At 41.3% G+C, this 15,658-nt stretch overlaps 1 protein-coding gene across 3 annotated transcripts in view; it reads left to right on the top strand.

The window, feature by feature from the left end:
- Positions 1-15,658, top strand: part of prex2 (phosphatidylinositol-3,4,5-trisphosphate-dependent Rac exchange factor 2) — a 91,871-nt gene that overhangs the window by 73,541 nt on the left and 2,672 nt on the right. For 2 of the 3 annotated variants that reach the window (XM_026179501.2, XM_026179500.2), the window contains exons 37-40: positions 5,254-5,320; positions 6,559-6,749; positions 10,358-10,460; positions 15,427-15,494. In XM_026179501.2, coding sequence (XP_026035286.2) covers positions 5,254-5,320; positions 6,559-6,749; positions 10,358-10,460; positions 15,427-15,494 — 429 coding nt within the window. Of the gene's footprint in view, positions 1-5,253; positions 5,321-6,558; positions 6,750-8,960; positions 9,042-10,357; positions 10,461-15,426; positions 15,495-15,658 lie in introns of those variants that run through there. The other variant, XR_003273317.2, reaches the window with a different exon arrangement.

The raw sequence follows: 15,658 nt of genomic DNA, 5'->3' as shown, positions 1-15,658 counted from the left end.
GAAATGGCAAGGTGGGGATTTCAGAGAGGGGATGAGAATGATGGGTTGAGGGCAGTGTGTGCAAGAGAGAGTTGGTCAGGGAAAGTAGATTGAAGAAAGGAGAATCAGAGCAGAGAGCACGCAAATGCATTATTCAGAGAGAGGGGGGGAGAGATTATTGCAGGTTCATGATTTTTATCACATTTTGCTCTTATTGACGAGACCTTTCAGGAGGGACCTGGGTTTTCCATGTAGATACACCCTTCCAGTGCAAGAACATAAAGGTGCAGCAATCGCTAAATGTAGTCTGCTTGTGAATTGTATGTGCAGCATATTCTTGTTGCAGGTGTAACAGTAACTGAGAGTGTAAGCAGGAAGCCTCAGTGGAGAAACTGCAATGTTGTGCTGCAGCCACTGAGCATTTCTCCCTAATTAAAACACATTTGGCAGTAACGGGGGAAAATGTTTGGCAGTTGATGTCCCTCTGATTTTAAAAAGAAGAAAAAAAAGCTTGATTTATGTGGATATAAAAATTCTACACAGTCTGACAAATGCAGTATAATGATTCTGTGCATGCTGGTTGATAAGCAATAAATTTAGATGTATAGCTCTATCCCATTGTTGGTTTATATTATTAGACTGTTTAATGTTTTGTTAATTAAACAGTCATTTGTCATCACACCACAGCTTCTTCTAAGACATTTGCGCATATAGATACTCTACCAGCCATATGGACCCCATAATCATATCGCTGCACTTTACGTTGTTTAAGCAAAAGTGTTTAATGCCTGTCACAGGCTATATATTTTCAGGTCCAACACCGTTGCAGTATTCCCTCATTCCTTTTTAGATTTCACTTGCCTGCTGCTGGAACAGAGCATAGATGTGTTAAAGTGCCAAATGTCCATCAATGTGATTCACTTGATTAGTTAATAGCTCGAGGTAGGTTTATCCTATACTTAGATAGCTGCATGTAGCCACTCCAGCTGGCATCCTCAAAAACGACAACAAAAAAAGGCATGTAAATTTATACCAGCAATAAAAGCCTCCTGGGCAGCTTTCTTGGTGTAGATCTCTCAGGACACATCCTCAGTATATGCCCAGAAAATGAGATGATGGGTAGTTTGACATGACTTTAGATTGTTCCACATGCAGCACAGTGCTCAACATCACCAGTATGTAGCTGTGTTCCAGTAACACAGTTTCTACCTCTAACCGATGGTGTTTTTCCTTCCTCTTGGCTCACGGCAGTATTGTTAGTTATAGCAGTAACTACTGTGGAAAATTCTTCCATTCGGCATGCATTAGCACTGCAGAACTCTAAAACGATTACGCTTCCGGGCGGAGCAAAAGTCATGCAGCGGTGCAGCTTGTTTGAGTATTTTTAGTTTAGTGAAGAATTTGGCTTAATTGAGCTATTATGGATATTATGTATTTATGGATAATTCTAGATATTCAGTGTTATTATAGCGATTGCTTATGGATATTAACCTAACTTCAGCAGGAAGATATTTTGGTCTTCTATGCTAGTCCCAAGCAGCATCATTGCTTTCTTTCTGTTTTTCTCCACTTTGGAAAATGCTGCAGTTTTTGCTCTGGCAGAGGAGGGAGTCCCAATTCACTAGAGCTCTGAGGAAGGTGGAGAGGCTTCGTTCTACTCCAGCTAGTGTGCACTGAACCTCTGTTTATAAAGCCCAGAGGGCTGAGCTTTTTCCCATTTATCACTTCTCTTTGATTCAATCATTGATTGGCTGTAATGATGACAGCTCTGCACATAGTGATGCTTAATGCTGTGGACCTTGACTCATCTCTGTACCACGTCCGGCACTAGTTTTAAAGATCCAGGAATACTTTGCATTTATTTATGTGCCCCATTAGGATCATAAATTTGGTCCCCATTTTAAGCAAGTCGCTCACCTTGTATTTTAGTAAATTTGCATGTCCTCAGTGTCCCAGTGACAGCGTTTTAGTCACACAGTAACTACTCGTTGCTTTAGCTGAAAAGGATTGGAATTTCTCTCTTTATTATATGGCATGACATACATGGCAGTGTATTCACAGATGTCATTTTGTCATTACAGTATTCACGTTTTAAACCAGCAAAGATCAGGTACATATTACATCCACCAACATGTGCTTTTACATCTTTGTAAAAATAGGACAAATGTGTGGGATAAGAAAATGACTTTCCTCACACATTCACACACACCATTTCACTGGTGTCATTGCGCTAACATCGCCGTGCGGTATGCGAGGGCCCTTGGAAGCCCTCATTAGCCCCCAGGAAGCTCTGCCACACAGAGAGGAGAATTTAATAATGGAGGGTGTCATTAATCATGGCTTTCTGAGTGATTTACATGGACCAGTACGGACCATACATAAGGTCATACGTAACGGCATAAATTCAAGACAATTTACTTGTGTAAATGAGTATGAAACTAAACCCACGGAAAACATTAAGACGTTTAATTCAAGGGGGCAATTTATGTTTCTTTTGGACGGTTTAATGTGCAGGATGTGGCGCTAATACAAGCGTTCCCACGCTACTTGTCTGAAAACATCTGTGCCTCAGATTCCTCTTCGTTGACGTTGCAGCTGACTGCTAATGCTCCTGTGCTGTAAAGGGCCTCGAGAGCCTTATTGTCATGAAGGTAGAGAAACAAAGAGAATTAAGTATTCTCATTGGCTCAATGAAAGAAAACCGGCTACATGCAGAGCAGGTCATCTTTGGCCTGCAGCCAAATTCTCCATTAGAGCCTCATGTGAAACGCTATTGGTCGTGTGTGTGTGGTTTGGGGTTTTCTGTTTTGTTGTTATTTCAGAGAGAGCCACAAGCAAGCTTTACCTATGGTTGTCTCAGTCTCTACTAAAAGCAAAAACACAAGGAAGGCAAATTCTTGTAAGCACGACAAGCTTGATTGCACATACTTAATGCAACCTTTATTTTTGGTACAGACTTACTTTCAGATGGTAGGCTCAAGCTTTGATTGGCATAGTTTTCCCCAAAAACAAACAACAAAAACAATACAAAAAACACTTGAGAATGAAATAAGAGAAGTTGAGATTTTTCAATTTTAACATTAGAGCGTGCAGGTGGGTTAGAAAATTGATGCCTGTAAGGGGAGTCGAAACTGGAGCCGTTATAGTGTGTTACAGTGTGAAGAAATAACACCCAGTGGACTTTTCAACCCTGTGTGTTTGTGTGTGTTCTTTACCGCACGGTGGTATGTTTGCGCACTGTGTGTGGCCTTAAAATGTCATATTTCACCCATAATAAAGGTTTCTAAGGTGCTCAGTTTCCAAAGCTCTGACAAAACATCATCGGCTCAGGAGATGTAACGCAGGTCCTTTTTAAATCACACATCACTTGTAAGTTGGACTCCTATTATTTTGTCATTAGAGAGACCTCCACGAGAGTCTGGCCCGCTCCTTGAGCTGTGGTTGGTGGTATTTTTAGTACAACTCTTACCTCAGGAGGATGAGATAATCAGTGGGTATTATGACCTTGGTTCTGCAAAAAAGAAGCGTGCAAGGGTGAGATGAGGTGCGTCTGTTTTGTCTGGAAAAGATAAACAACTGTGTGCAGACGAAGTCGAGTTGGACAGTTACACAAAAGTCGACTGCTATCGGACAGATTCTATTATATACGTTGAAGATAAAAGTCTGAGCAGTTGACCGATAAGGACAAGGGTGAATGGGCTCACAGTTGGAGTAAACAGATAACAGAACAGGAACTATTTCAGGGTGAGGAATTCCAATAAATGTCATTTTGTGTGGCGTTCAGTCTTTCAATGCGTGCTGCTGATTTGGTAAGTGAATAGTGTTTTCTTTGGAAGCTGTTGAATGTAACCTTCGCTTACTTCTCAGATTTGTCCTTGAACGCCGCACTCGTATTCCAATAAGTATGCACTCACTTACAAATGGAGCTTAAGCCAAATACTAAATGACCGTTTACTCCTGACATGTGTTATTCGGCAATTTGTGGGCTTTTGGCCACTTTAAATGCTCAGACTATCCTAGTCTGTCTTGAGCATCATTTGAATGATAAGGCCATCTTGAACCAATTACATGGGCTGTTAGCTGCATCTGAACCCTTAGTAAAGTCTGCTCATAGTCCTTTTGAAGAGCACACCTCAGAGTTAACGCATCATTTGGCTGATAGGCATTAGTTACCAGGAAACATTTACATGTGAACTCATCTGTATCACAGAATAGATGCATGCTGTGTAATATTTAAATAGGCATAAGTGATTAGGAAAATTCATCTGTTTTTTACACATATGCGTTGGTTCCCCGGATGGGTGCAGGTTTCCTCCAGTATGACTATAGTGTATATTTAATGCTTGTTTTCTCATTGAATTTTCATTTTAGCCGGAATAGTTAATAATCGCTATAAAATCTTGAGTCAGGGATGTGTTAACTATGCCCTGATTAATTAATTTCATTAATATTATGTCAAGCATAAACACCACAGACATAATGAATGCCTGCTTGGCTTGATTTTAATCACTTAATAGCAGAGTGAATGCAGATGAATGAGATGTGCTTCACTGATTCTTGTAAACAGTCTCCCTCCTTCAGTCTGCAGTTGCTGAGTTTCTTAAGTTTTTTTTTTTTTTTTTTTTTTTTTGCTTCATTATTATATTAGAGATTTCAGAAATGTGATATATATCGGTGACTGTACGTTAAACATTATAATTGCTTCTAGCTAGAGGTAATGGAGTATGTGATTTTATTACAGGGTGTTTAATGTGGTGTAGTGTATCTATTTTTAGCACGCTGCTGGATTACTGAGATTTGATGGAGTCACAGACTGCTGAGTTTGCACCAGTAGCACTCCACCTCAGAAGGACTCATTGCGGCATACAGCGCCCATCTGCAAGGACGCCAGTGCAGTGCTGCCTCCAGTGGAGGAAGAGGAATATTGATTGTGCTCCATGAATGAATGAGGGAATGGCATTTGGAGTGATGCCCAGGACAAGAGATGCTTGGTCTGTGTTTCTGCTTAGCTGTGCCCAAGTTACTCTCATGATTGATAGTCAGATGGTGGCGGTCCATAATGAGCAAGTGGCCTAGTTTTCCCAGAAAGCCAGCCAGTTCTCCTGATGACCTAATGGTGTAGGGAAACAGTTTGGATTTCATGCAGTGGAACCGCTAAATAGAAAAACGTTTGATTGATTATTAAATGAAAGTCTTCTGTCATGTGATGGGTTTTAGTATGTGGCGTTTTCTCTCTCACTACATGTATTAACTTAACGTTTGTTTCTCACACAGGGCTTTCTACCTCGATCAGTCCAACATGCCGCCTAGCTCTGCACCAAAAGCAGCCCTCATAGATAAGGTAAGAACGACCTTACACAGCCTCATAGTACAGTTGTGACACTATGGGGGGAAGCCGAAGAGCAGGAGTAGATGCTGCAAAATGGACCTGTTTGCATGTGTTGCAACAGACAAGGGGGGCAACAGCAGGAAATCACACTTTAAAGTCAAGTCCAGTCACTTACCTTGAAACTAGAAAAGTGCATTTTTTCTTAATAAATTTATGGTCTTCAAAAGGTAAGAAGAGCAAAACTGTTCAATTTAATTAAGATGTATTTAGGAGAAAGAAATTACTAAGTATAAAGGAAGAGTCGCCTTAAGAAAAACCAAGTTACATCCAGCTGTTCAGCCATTTAAAACCATGAGTCTCTTCTCAAGCTCTGCATGGCTAGGTGCTTGACTTTTACATACCTGTGATAATGGGCTAACAGGTGTGGCCAATAGTTTTGTCCATACAGTGTAAATTGGTGCTTTTGCCTCATTCACACAACAACTTTTTTGTACGCCTAAGTGCTTTCTATCTAACATTCAAAGTCTGATAAACTTGTGGGAGAGCAACTCAGGGTTCAGTATCTTGCTGAGGGATACTTTGGCATGGGATCAAACCACCAATCTTCCCCTCTGAAGATTAAACGCTCTACCTCCTGAGCTAGAGCCACCCCTTGTCTTGAAGCTCCTTCCCTCAGATTTCTGAAGCTCAGACTGTTTCACAGCCTGGGTGCACAGTGGCTAAAGGCTGATTTCTTCATGTGTTGTTGCTGAGTTCTGTGGGACCAGTAGGAAGCCAGTATCCAAGGATCTGAGACATCTGCTAGGTACAGATGTCTGAGAGAGGCTGGTGCCACACTATGAAAAACAAATGAAGCAGCCTTAACAAGTCAGTCAATGCAATGGCTTTTAAAGGAAACTTTGATCTTCATCTATGGCTGCATATTTTATTCTTTGAATCAAGCAAAGCTGCTCTAGTAGACTCCTCCCTTTAACCCAAATGTCTACTTATTAGCTTTCCTTATAATCAGAAGGTCAGTGGGCTGTGTGCCTGACTATATTATGGATATCCCATCAGCCAACAACTAGATCAAGTTGTAAAAAGCTGGTTGGAAGCTTCACCCTTGAATGCCCAGCATTGTAACAATGTATATATGACAGCCTAAGACAGAAATGGTCTAACGCCAATGTTAACCTTATAATCTACTCAGTTTCTTTTCTTTTCTTTGTGATTTAATCCCACACTAACCTCTCTGCGTTGTTTCTGTCTAGTTAATGCGTCCCCTCAACGCTCTGGAGGAGCTCTACCGTCTGATGGAAAGTTTTATTAGTTGTCGCCGCACCGCTGCCTGTCAGTACACCGCCTGTGGGGCTTCTGGCGTGGGGCTGCTCTCTGTGGCCTCTGAGCTCTGCTCACGTCTGGGAGCCACACACATTGTCATGTGCAACAGCGGCGTTCATCGGTAAGTGCGTGGGCACATGTATTGTGCGCATCTTCCACCTCACTATGGGCCGCCTCCAGTTAAATTATACGTTTTGCGCTCATCATGTTCTTTCTTTTGGCAGCGCACTTGCAATTTTCCTTTCTCTTTCATCTGTTTTGCGTTGACACTCTTCTCACCTTTCCCATTTCCACCGCAGTTTCTCCCTGCTCCCGTGCATCTCATTTATTCTCTAGCTACATCTCAATTTCATGAGCCCCACACTGTTTTCCCTTGGGGTTTTCTATTAATACACTTTTCTCTGCATTAATTAACAGCAGGATATTTTAGTTAATGACATGCTTCTCAGACCAGAGGAAAGCATACATAGGAGATGGACCAATTACTTCCATTCTCACTGATCTCTATATACAGCTTCCTAATTCACCTGCTGCTGAGGGCAGCATTCATCAGTGCATGAGGACAAAAATATCCAGATCGTTTGTCACCGCTGATCCCGAGTACAAGCCTTCATCTTCATCTTGTACTCTGCTCTTCCCCTACACCCACCCACCCACCCGTCTCTCTGATACCCTCTTCCTTTACCGTGTGACAGTTTCCATATCTTTTTGTCTCGGTTATATGCGCAGGCTCGCACACGCTCGTTCATGCATTCACCGTATGTGACTGATGGCTTGATAAAGGGCTGCGGATGGAGCGGTCTGGTTGACAGAGCTCTAATAGAAAGTTGTCTGTGCAATGAGTTCTGTTTATGAACCTACAGCCTATATTTGTGTGTTTGCAATTACATTTACTGGCTACAACTCAGTCAGATACGCAGGCTAAGTGTAGTGACACATCAGGTGACGGCACCTGCCATATCAGAGGTTTATTTGTCAACAGGCTTTCTCTTAAAACACTCTTTTACCCTTCAAAGTTGGAGAATGATGTGCGTATTGGACTTTGTATGACGGGAGAGTGAATCGCAAATCCTTGGCCCGGTGCAAGTTTTTATATATCTATATATATCTATCTATATCTAGAGATATAGATAGATAGATAGATAGATAGATAGATATCACATAACTGCAGGGTGCAAGATGCTAGCAGGCAAGGCATACATGGAACGCCATAAGCAAGTGGCTGGCATAGTATACAGGTATATCTGTGCCGAGTATAAGCTGGAAGTCCCGGGTTCAAAATGGGAGATGCCCCCAAGGGTGATGGGGAATGACCGAGCTAAGATCCTGTGGGACTTCCAGATACAGACGGACAAAATGGTGGTGGCTAACCAACCGGACATAGTGGTGGTAGACAAACAGAAGAAGACGGCCGTAGTGATCGATGTAGCGGTTCCGAATGACAGCAATATCAGGCAGAAGGAACACGAGAAGCTGGAGAAATACCAAGGGCTCAGAGAAGAGCTCGAGAGGATGTGGAGGGTGAGGGTAACGGTGGTCCCAGTGGTAATCGGAGCACTAGGTGCAGCGACTCTCAAGCTAGGTGAGTGGCTCCAGCAGATCCCGGAAACAAAAATCGGAGATCTCTGTCCAGAAGAGCGCAGTCCTGGGAACAGCTAAGATACTGCGCAGGACCCTCAAGCTCCCAGGCCTCTGGTAGAGGACCTGAGCTTGAAGGATTGACCGCCCACAGGGGCGAGTGGGGAAATTTTTTATATATAAATAAATAAATAAAACCCCTTTCTACTATTAACAGTGCACAGATTGTAGGAAAATGAAGCAATTTTTGCTGCTTTCTCTGTAGACTACGAATTGTTAAAATGTAAATGATGAGCACGCTGGCTAAATCTGGAACAATTGAAAAGCCAGTGAAAGCAAGCCAGTAGATTAGCTACGTGGAAATTGCATTATCAGTGTGACAGTCTTCTCGGGCACTATTGATTGGATTAGTTGGCTTGATGGATGAGTTTTAATAACAGTGAAAGCGTGATATTTTGGGTGATATTAGCAAACCCTAGCGTTTCTGTTTTCCTTTTTTTCCCAGTTACTCTGAGGATTCACTGACTGAGAGCAAAAAAAAAAGTTACTACTAATTCTATATTTGGCTTGTTTATGCTTTCCCCCCTTTTTTTAAGTTCTCCTCTTAATTCTATCTTTCATTCCTTTGTGTCTTTCTTTCTCTTGTTCATTTATCAGTATGGGCTCACTCTGCAGAAACACAAAGTGTAAATGGGATATGTGATGGAACAACATAAAACTAATGGGTATAAATCATCTCATACTATCTCACCAGCCCTAATCAAAAGGGAAAATGTGCAGGCTAACGCGCACACACACAGAACTGCACTTCCTTCATCGTGCTCCAGCAGAAGAGGTATTTAAAGATCCTCCTTTTTAGCTTTTTTTTTCTCCCCACTTCTTTATCGGTGTGGGAAGCTCAAAGCGGGTGCTTAAAATATTCTGGGGTGGCCTGTGAAAGGACATCCTCTGCAATTCTCTCCTGGGATATCTTTCGGCACATACTGGAAATGATTGTTGGGTTCATTACTTTTATCGTATCTTGTTTCCCTGTAATAAAGTTATGCAACTGAAACTCAAGGGGACTTTTAAATCTTGATTTGATTGACTCAAAGTAACTGCTTCTGGCAGTGATAAGTCCCCCGTCTCACATCTGCTCTTTTTTTTTTTTCTTCTTCTTTTCTCTTCCGTTCTCCTCGGTCAATGTGAAACGCTACCATGAGAGAAGGCGATATTAAACAAACAGCTCAGATTTCTTAGCAGCGTCATGGCAGTGTTGGAACTTTGGACAGTTCAATTTGCAGTGAAAAGGCTCTGGATCGATCTACCAGTACAGCTTGTTATCATAGAAAGGTCATCCAGCAGCCTTGATGCCCGTCACTGGCTCTCTAAGGATCTATCCCCACACTGTCATCTGTGTGTGCGTGTGTCTGTGTAAAGGCAGAAGAGGAAGAAGCTGGCTGTGTATGTGCCTGGGAACAAAGTTTGCTGCAACTAATGAATCACAGACTCGTGTCAGCACTCATTTTACACATATAGCATCCTTATGGTGGTGAGAGTATAGCGCCTCTGCCAAAGGAGAAGCACTGACTTGTCCTTGGACTTCTTTCTCTGGGCTGAGGACAAGAAAACCTGTAAGTCTCCTCAAGTCCCAGAGGTCTGCCACAAATTTCCCTCTCTTGTACTTGTTCTAAGGCAAAGATCAGCGAACTTGTTATCCTCTTGATGCGCCGCGTTTGCTCGCGGTGATTGACTTTTCAGAAGCAAGTGCAGTGATTCATTAGAGCGAAGACGAGCGAAGGTGAGGTGGGAAGAATGCGATGTAATGGCAAGGTGTCAAGAGGAGCAAAACGCTCTCATGGTGATGTAATTTAGCTGAGCTGGATTTTATTCTCAGTTGATGTTTGTTTCAGTGTCAGATCTCACTTTCAGTCTCCGTCTGCTGCAAAGGCTACTCGACTGCCGTCATGTGTCAAACACGGACTGCATTTTAATATTGCAGTCATGGAATTGGGAAAAGACATTAAAAACCTTTTGTTTTAGGCGTCACAAAGTCCTAGTCCCAGATTTCCTCAGTGGATACTGTATTTTGATTGATGGTAAAGAAGATGATTAAGCATCATTGCACTGTTTGATGAGAATAAGCCTGACCGCATGTTTTCTCTCTAACAGCTGCACCCTGAGTGTGACACTGGAGCAGGCCATCCTGCTGGCTCGAAACCACGGCCTTCCACCTCGCTGCATCATGCAGGCCACCGATGTCATGAGGAAGCAGGTATGTGTTTCGCAGACGTCTGCTATAACGAGCCGCTGTCCACTTTGTAGTTTTCCCAGTGCCATACATTTACACACATGTCTCTGACATTTCAGAGGGAGTGTTTTTGAAGGTAAAATAATCGTGCTTTGAATGGCTGTTAAAAAGAGCTTACCTGGCTGCCTTTGACTTAAACCCTGATTATATGATGCAAGGTGATTAATCACCACAGTGATCAGCTTCTCTTCTGTTTTGATAGGGAATGACAAGCTGCTCTGGCAGCCACCTCATTCTCTCGGGATATTTTTGTGGCGTCTTTTCCTCATCGCTTCTCCGGAAGCTGTGCAAACAAAGCAAAACTACAGACCTTCAGTTCAGTTTGTGAACACATTACGTAACCCCGTTCAAAGTAAAGCAGGAAAGCTAAAAAGTTAAAGACTGAAACTTTTACCTGTGAGTGAAACCTCATGGAGACAGTGCGGCGAGTGGAGAGTAGAGAAAGGGTTGTTTTTAAAAGAGAAGAACGGTCAATAGATTAAAAAGGGAGAAGAATTTCCACAGAATTGGACTGCAAAAACAATCAATTCCAAATCTTTTTTCTGCTTAATTTTTTTCAGCAAGTAATGAGGGAACAGGACTCGCATTTCCTTTAAACATCTTGTCAATTTTGAGCCTCTGAAAATGTAAGACTGTTTTTAAAAATGGTTGTACTAAAACAGTAAATGCAATGCTTCTGTTAAACCTCTTGAATTAAAGCTGAAAGGCCGCATTTCAATCAACTCTCGATTGTTGGATTTTACAGTCCTCTGTTGTGTTGCACAGAGGGCTACAAACACTGCCAACTGTATATAGTATTGTTACACAAGAAAAATAAGTGCCTTTCAATTAAAGCATTTAAATCTTCTCAATCCATTTTCCTGCCACGATGACTTAAAAAGAATAACTACTGCGTTGGCGTTTATAAATGAATAAGGGTAAAGTGAATGGAAGTTATTTGAGGTTAAAAAAATAATAGTAATAATAAAGAAGAAACTCATAGAGGTGGAAAGGAAACTAGAGAGCTAATTAACTGAACTGACACATTAATAGTCATAATACTCACACACACACACACACACACACACACACACACACACACACACACACACACACACACACAATACATTGCAGAGGAGAAATGCATAATTCTTCCGTCTTTCCTTCTGACGGGTAGTTTTTCTTCCCCACATAGACAGATATTGTCTTAGATGACTAAAAGAACAGCATCATGAAGGTATCTTTGAATGACTTACTCTTATTTCCACACCTGGAATGTACCTTGGCCTCTTTTGTTAAATTTCATCACAGCATCCTGATGCTGCTGCTGTGTCTACTGCGGTGACATTTTCACACTCTGAGAAAATTTGTGTCTCAACTCACAGAACAGTTTCTACATCTGAAGTCATCACATAGACCGCACGCTTCGTCGAGTGGAATAGAAAGAGTTGTGCCATTTTAACTTCTTTGGTCAATATTTCTCACAGAGTCTATTACTTCAGTAATAATGATATTTTTAAAGGGAACCGGCAGTAAGTATGCTTTTGGGTAATGAAAGAAATATTAGCTGGTGTCCACATGAAAAATCATTAGCTCCTGTCTACATTATAATTTGTTTTGCCTCTTTCTCTCTTCCACCCCCCAAACCTGATTTCAAACTGATCAGATATGCATTCGCTGCTACCAGAATATGAATTGGACCAAATGAGAGAGTAATGAGAAACTCAGCAGACTCGTTGAAAGTCTGGGGCTTGTTTGTTTATCTGCATATGCATTAGGAGTCAAAGGAAGAAATTCCTATTAGTCTTTCAGTGTATACACATTATCACCTCATTTTTATTTATTTATTGTTTTTTAAAGGCTCTAACCATGACCACAGCTCAAACTCTCTTTGAAAGTTGTGTCAGTTGTGGTTTCAGTGCTATTTTCACTGAGAGGAGAGGTTGCCCAGTAGGCTCAGATCCTGCAGGACAAGAGGCATTTAATTTCTCCTCTCAGAGAAATGGGAAGGCAGCCAGCAGGATGCAACTTTGTGCATCGTGTGACCTTGAGTTGTGTAGTGTGCAGCTGGCAAACATTTGGAACCTCGTTGCGAAGGCTGTGATTTGAGGATATTTTACATCCGTTCTGAAAAGTGCAGGCACGGGGATTTATTATTTAGATTAATACAAGTAAACCTTATTCTGTAGTGAGACATTTTCTCTTGCCTTGTATCATTGTTAACCTGGACAGACACTGAGGAGATGTGGTTCAGCCCAGATAGAGAGCTTTGGGGAATCTGAGCTGCATTGTGTGTGTGTGTGTGTGTGTGTGTGTGTGTGTGTGTGTGTGTGTGTGTGTGTGTGTGTGTGTGTGTGTGTGTGTGTGTGTGTGTGTGTGTGTGTGTGTGTGTGTGTGTGTGTGTGTGTGTGTGTGTGCCTACCCTTGCTCTCAGACATCAGCTGATGAATTTGGTGAATATGAATATCACACAGGATTTGAATGACACATCTTCTTTCTCGCTGTAGAGTCACGGTTGCTCACAAAAAAAGGTTATCAGCACAGAATCCAGTCCCAGCAGGATTCATCCATCAAGCCCAGACAACGTAATTCAGACTGAGAATGCTGCGTGGAGGTTTACAAATCACGCTGAGAGTAGACCTGCTTTGCCCAAATTGCATCAAATACATCCAGTATTTGCTCTGTATACAAACAGTGTACAGCTTTATACTAAAGGTAAAGAATAACTTATAGCATTGGCCTTATGAACTCATGAAAAAAGAAAAATCTAGTCCCTTTCAAGTTTTTAAAATATCTATAAGAAGTTAATTTTGCGGAGAAGTAAGCGTTGCTTTTTAAACCAGATTGAAAATGCTGACAAATACTCATCATAATTAATTTTACTTTCAATTAAAGCTGGGGGCAAATATTACGTCTCCCATTTTTTTAGAAGCTGACACAGTACATAAAGAGAGTCAACATGTGAAAAATGAAAACATTTCTACTGATTACAGGCAGCACTTTGCATGCGTGAGCGAACTGATGCTCATTATAAACCACCGAAGGACTGTGCATGCACTATTTGAACTCTGTTTCCTGGACAACCATATTTAATCTTATATTCTTTAGCATTATATGTATTTGAGCCTGTGATAATTACATGCTGGCTGCTTTATTGATGGCAGAATCTGCCTGCTTTTCCACCACTGTGGCCCAGACTACAATATCTTAATAACTGTAGTATAGATTGGCGTAAAATTGAAGATTATTTATTAGAAAATGTGATAATAAATGATGTGAAGAAGATATTCCAGAAAGCCTAAACTTTAACATTTACTAAGTGTTTGTGGGGCTTTAGCAATAGATAGGACAGGATAAACCTATTGTTACCAACATATTGGTTTTGATAGCCTATTGCCATGATTGGAATTTAGATTGTGTGTTTAACGAACAGTTGAATAGGTGTACCTAATAAAGTGGATGGAGAGAGTAGATGCTGTGGATGTAGATGCCTGTTCTTTTTACTTACTTGTGAAGTAGGTAAAAACAAGAAGTGTAATATCCTGTTGGAACCTAATAAGATTCTGAAAGTTTCACAGATTTGTGGTTTAAAGTTCTCTTCGCTTTGTTTTTATCGTCTCCAGAACCATCCTTTGAGAGTATACATTCATTATGTTGGTCTGTAAAAGTCCTCGGATAATTTCAGAGTCGTGTAAACAAAATTCCACTTATTTAATTTGCTTTTAATATAGTTTTGGTGTCGTCTCTGTATGCTGTGTCCTTCAGGGACATTAGGGTTCATCTCTGTCTGGAGGCATCAGAATGGATGGCCGTGATAGGCATCGAGTAATTGCTGATGCTATCCTGTTATCTGGCTGTAACTCGAAACAGACGGTAAGATGGGGCACGGCAGAGTTGTAACTGAGAGGTCGGCTAATGCACTTTTGGCCGCTTGCTCTCTCTCTGCTCAAAGAGCAGATGCAGATCCGCTGATGACCTCTTTAAAAAAAAAGAAAAAAAGATTTGATTATGTGGTTTTTTTGCTTACTTGCATGCAGCGCAGATGTAGAGACGGTGTGTTTGTGAGCGCAGGTGTTCGTGCCTCTAAATTGAAAGCCTAAGTTGCTTCCTGCCCCCCTACAGTCATTTATCTGCCGACTCTGCGCACAGCCAGCAGACTAAAGGAACATTAGCAAAGAGCAGACATACTCCTGACTGGGCATAATCAAACTCTGTAACACACACAGGCAGACACCCTATTCATCTTCCAGATTCCTTACTACTGGTTTACAATTCCTTACAAAGACTAATCCGCATTGTTCCTTTGCCTACACAGAAACAAAGAAGAGCTACACACTGGCAGCAGCAGCTTAAATTTAGACTCTATACATGCACCGTGCACCTCATATGCTTCATAACATACAATATTTAGAAAAGAACCTGTAATTTCTCCCCTGCAGACAGCTGAAAGTCATTCAAGGCTGGAGATCCTCATGTTGTTAATTAAAAACTATCACTGGAGAGATGAAATATGAGCTTCTTGTGTTTTTGAATTTATGACCATAAATAAATCTGTTCAAAGATGAGAAGGGGAAACCAGAGATCCATGAAGAGCTATTCCACTAAAGTCAACACTGACTCAAAACTTCACAGTGCTCCTGATTAAATAAACATCAATAAGCTATTATTGGAAGAACAGCACATGAGATGTCAGATTGTAGATGGTTTGAATGATATTGCTCAGCATTTATTATGACTAAGAGCTGACAAACCATATATTTTGTAGCTTTAGGAAAAAGAACTTCAACCCCCAGAGGGCAGAAATGTTCTTCGGCTTATTGTCTAAGCTTTGTTTAAGCTCTTCTCTCTGTGGTGTTTCATTCAGCTTCTGTTTGTGGCTGTTGCTTTTGGATTTATGTCCTTGTCCTCAATTATTATTATTATTATTATTATTTTTTTTTTTGTCTTTTAGGGGGCAAGAGTTCAAAATTCTGCCAAGAACCTGGGAGTGAGGGATCGCACGCCGTCGTCCGTCCCAAGGTAAAGCTACAGGCACCACTCGTTTTACATTTGGCAACATTAGTTAAAGGTCATTAGCTTTTCTTGTTTTTGAGGCCACTCTTTTTAGGATTTTTCCAAACTTCATGTTATGGATCTTTCTTCGCACTTCTTTTCATGGACGGCATAAAAAATGAATTTAACCA

The sequence above is a fragment of the Astatotilapia calliptera genome, chromosome 9 (genome assembly GCF_964374335.1).
Source record: "Astatotilapia calliptera chromosome 9, fAstCal68.1, whole genome shotgun sequence".
NCBI classification, from domain to species: domain Eukaryota; kingdom Metazoa; phylum Chordata; class Actinopteri; order Cichliformes; family Cichlidae; genus Astatotilapia; species Astatotilapia calliptera.
This window is presented reverse-complemented; position numbering and strand designations above follow the sequence as displayed.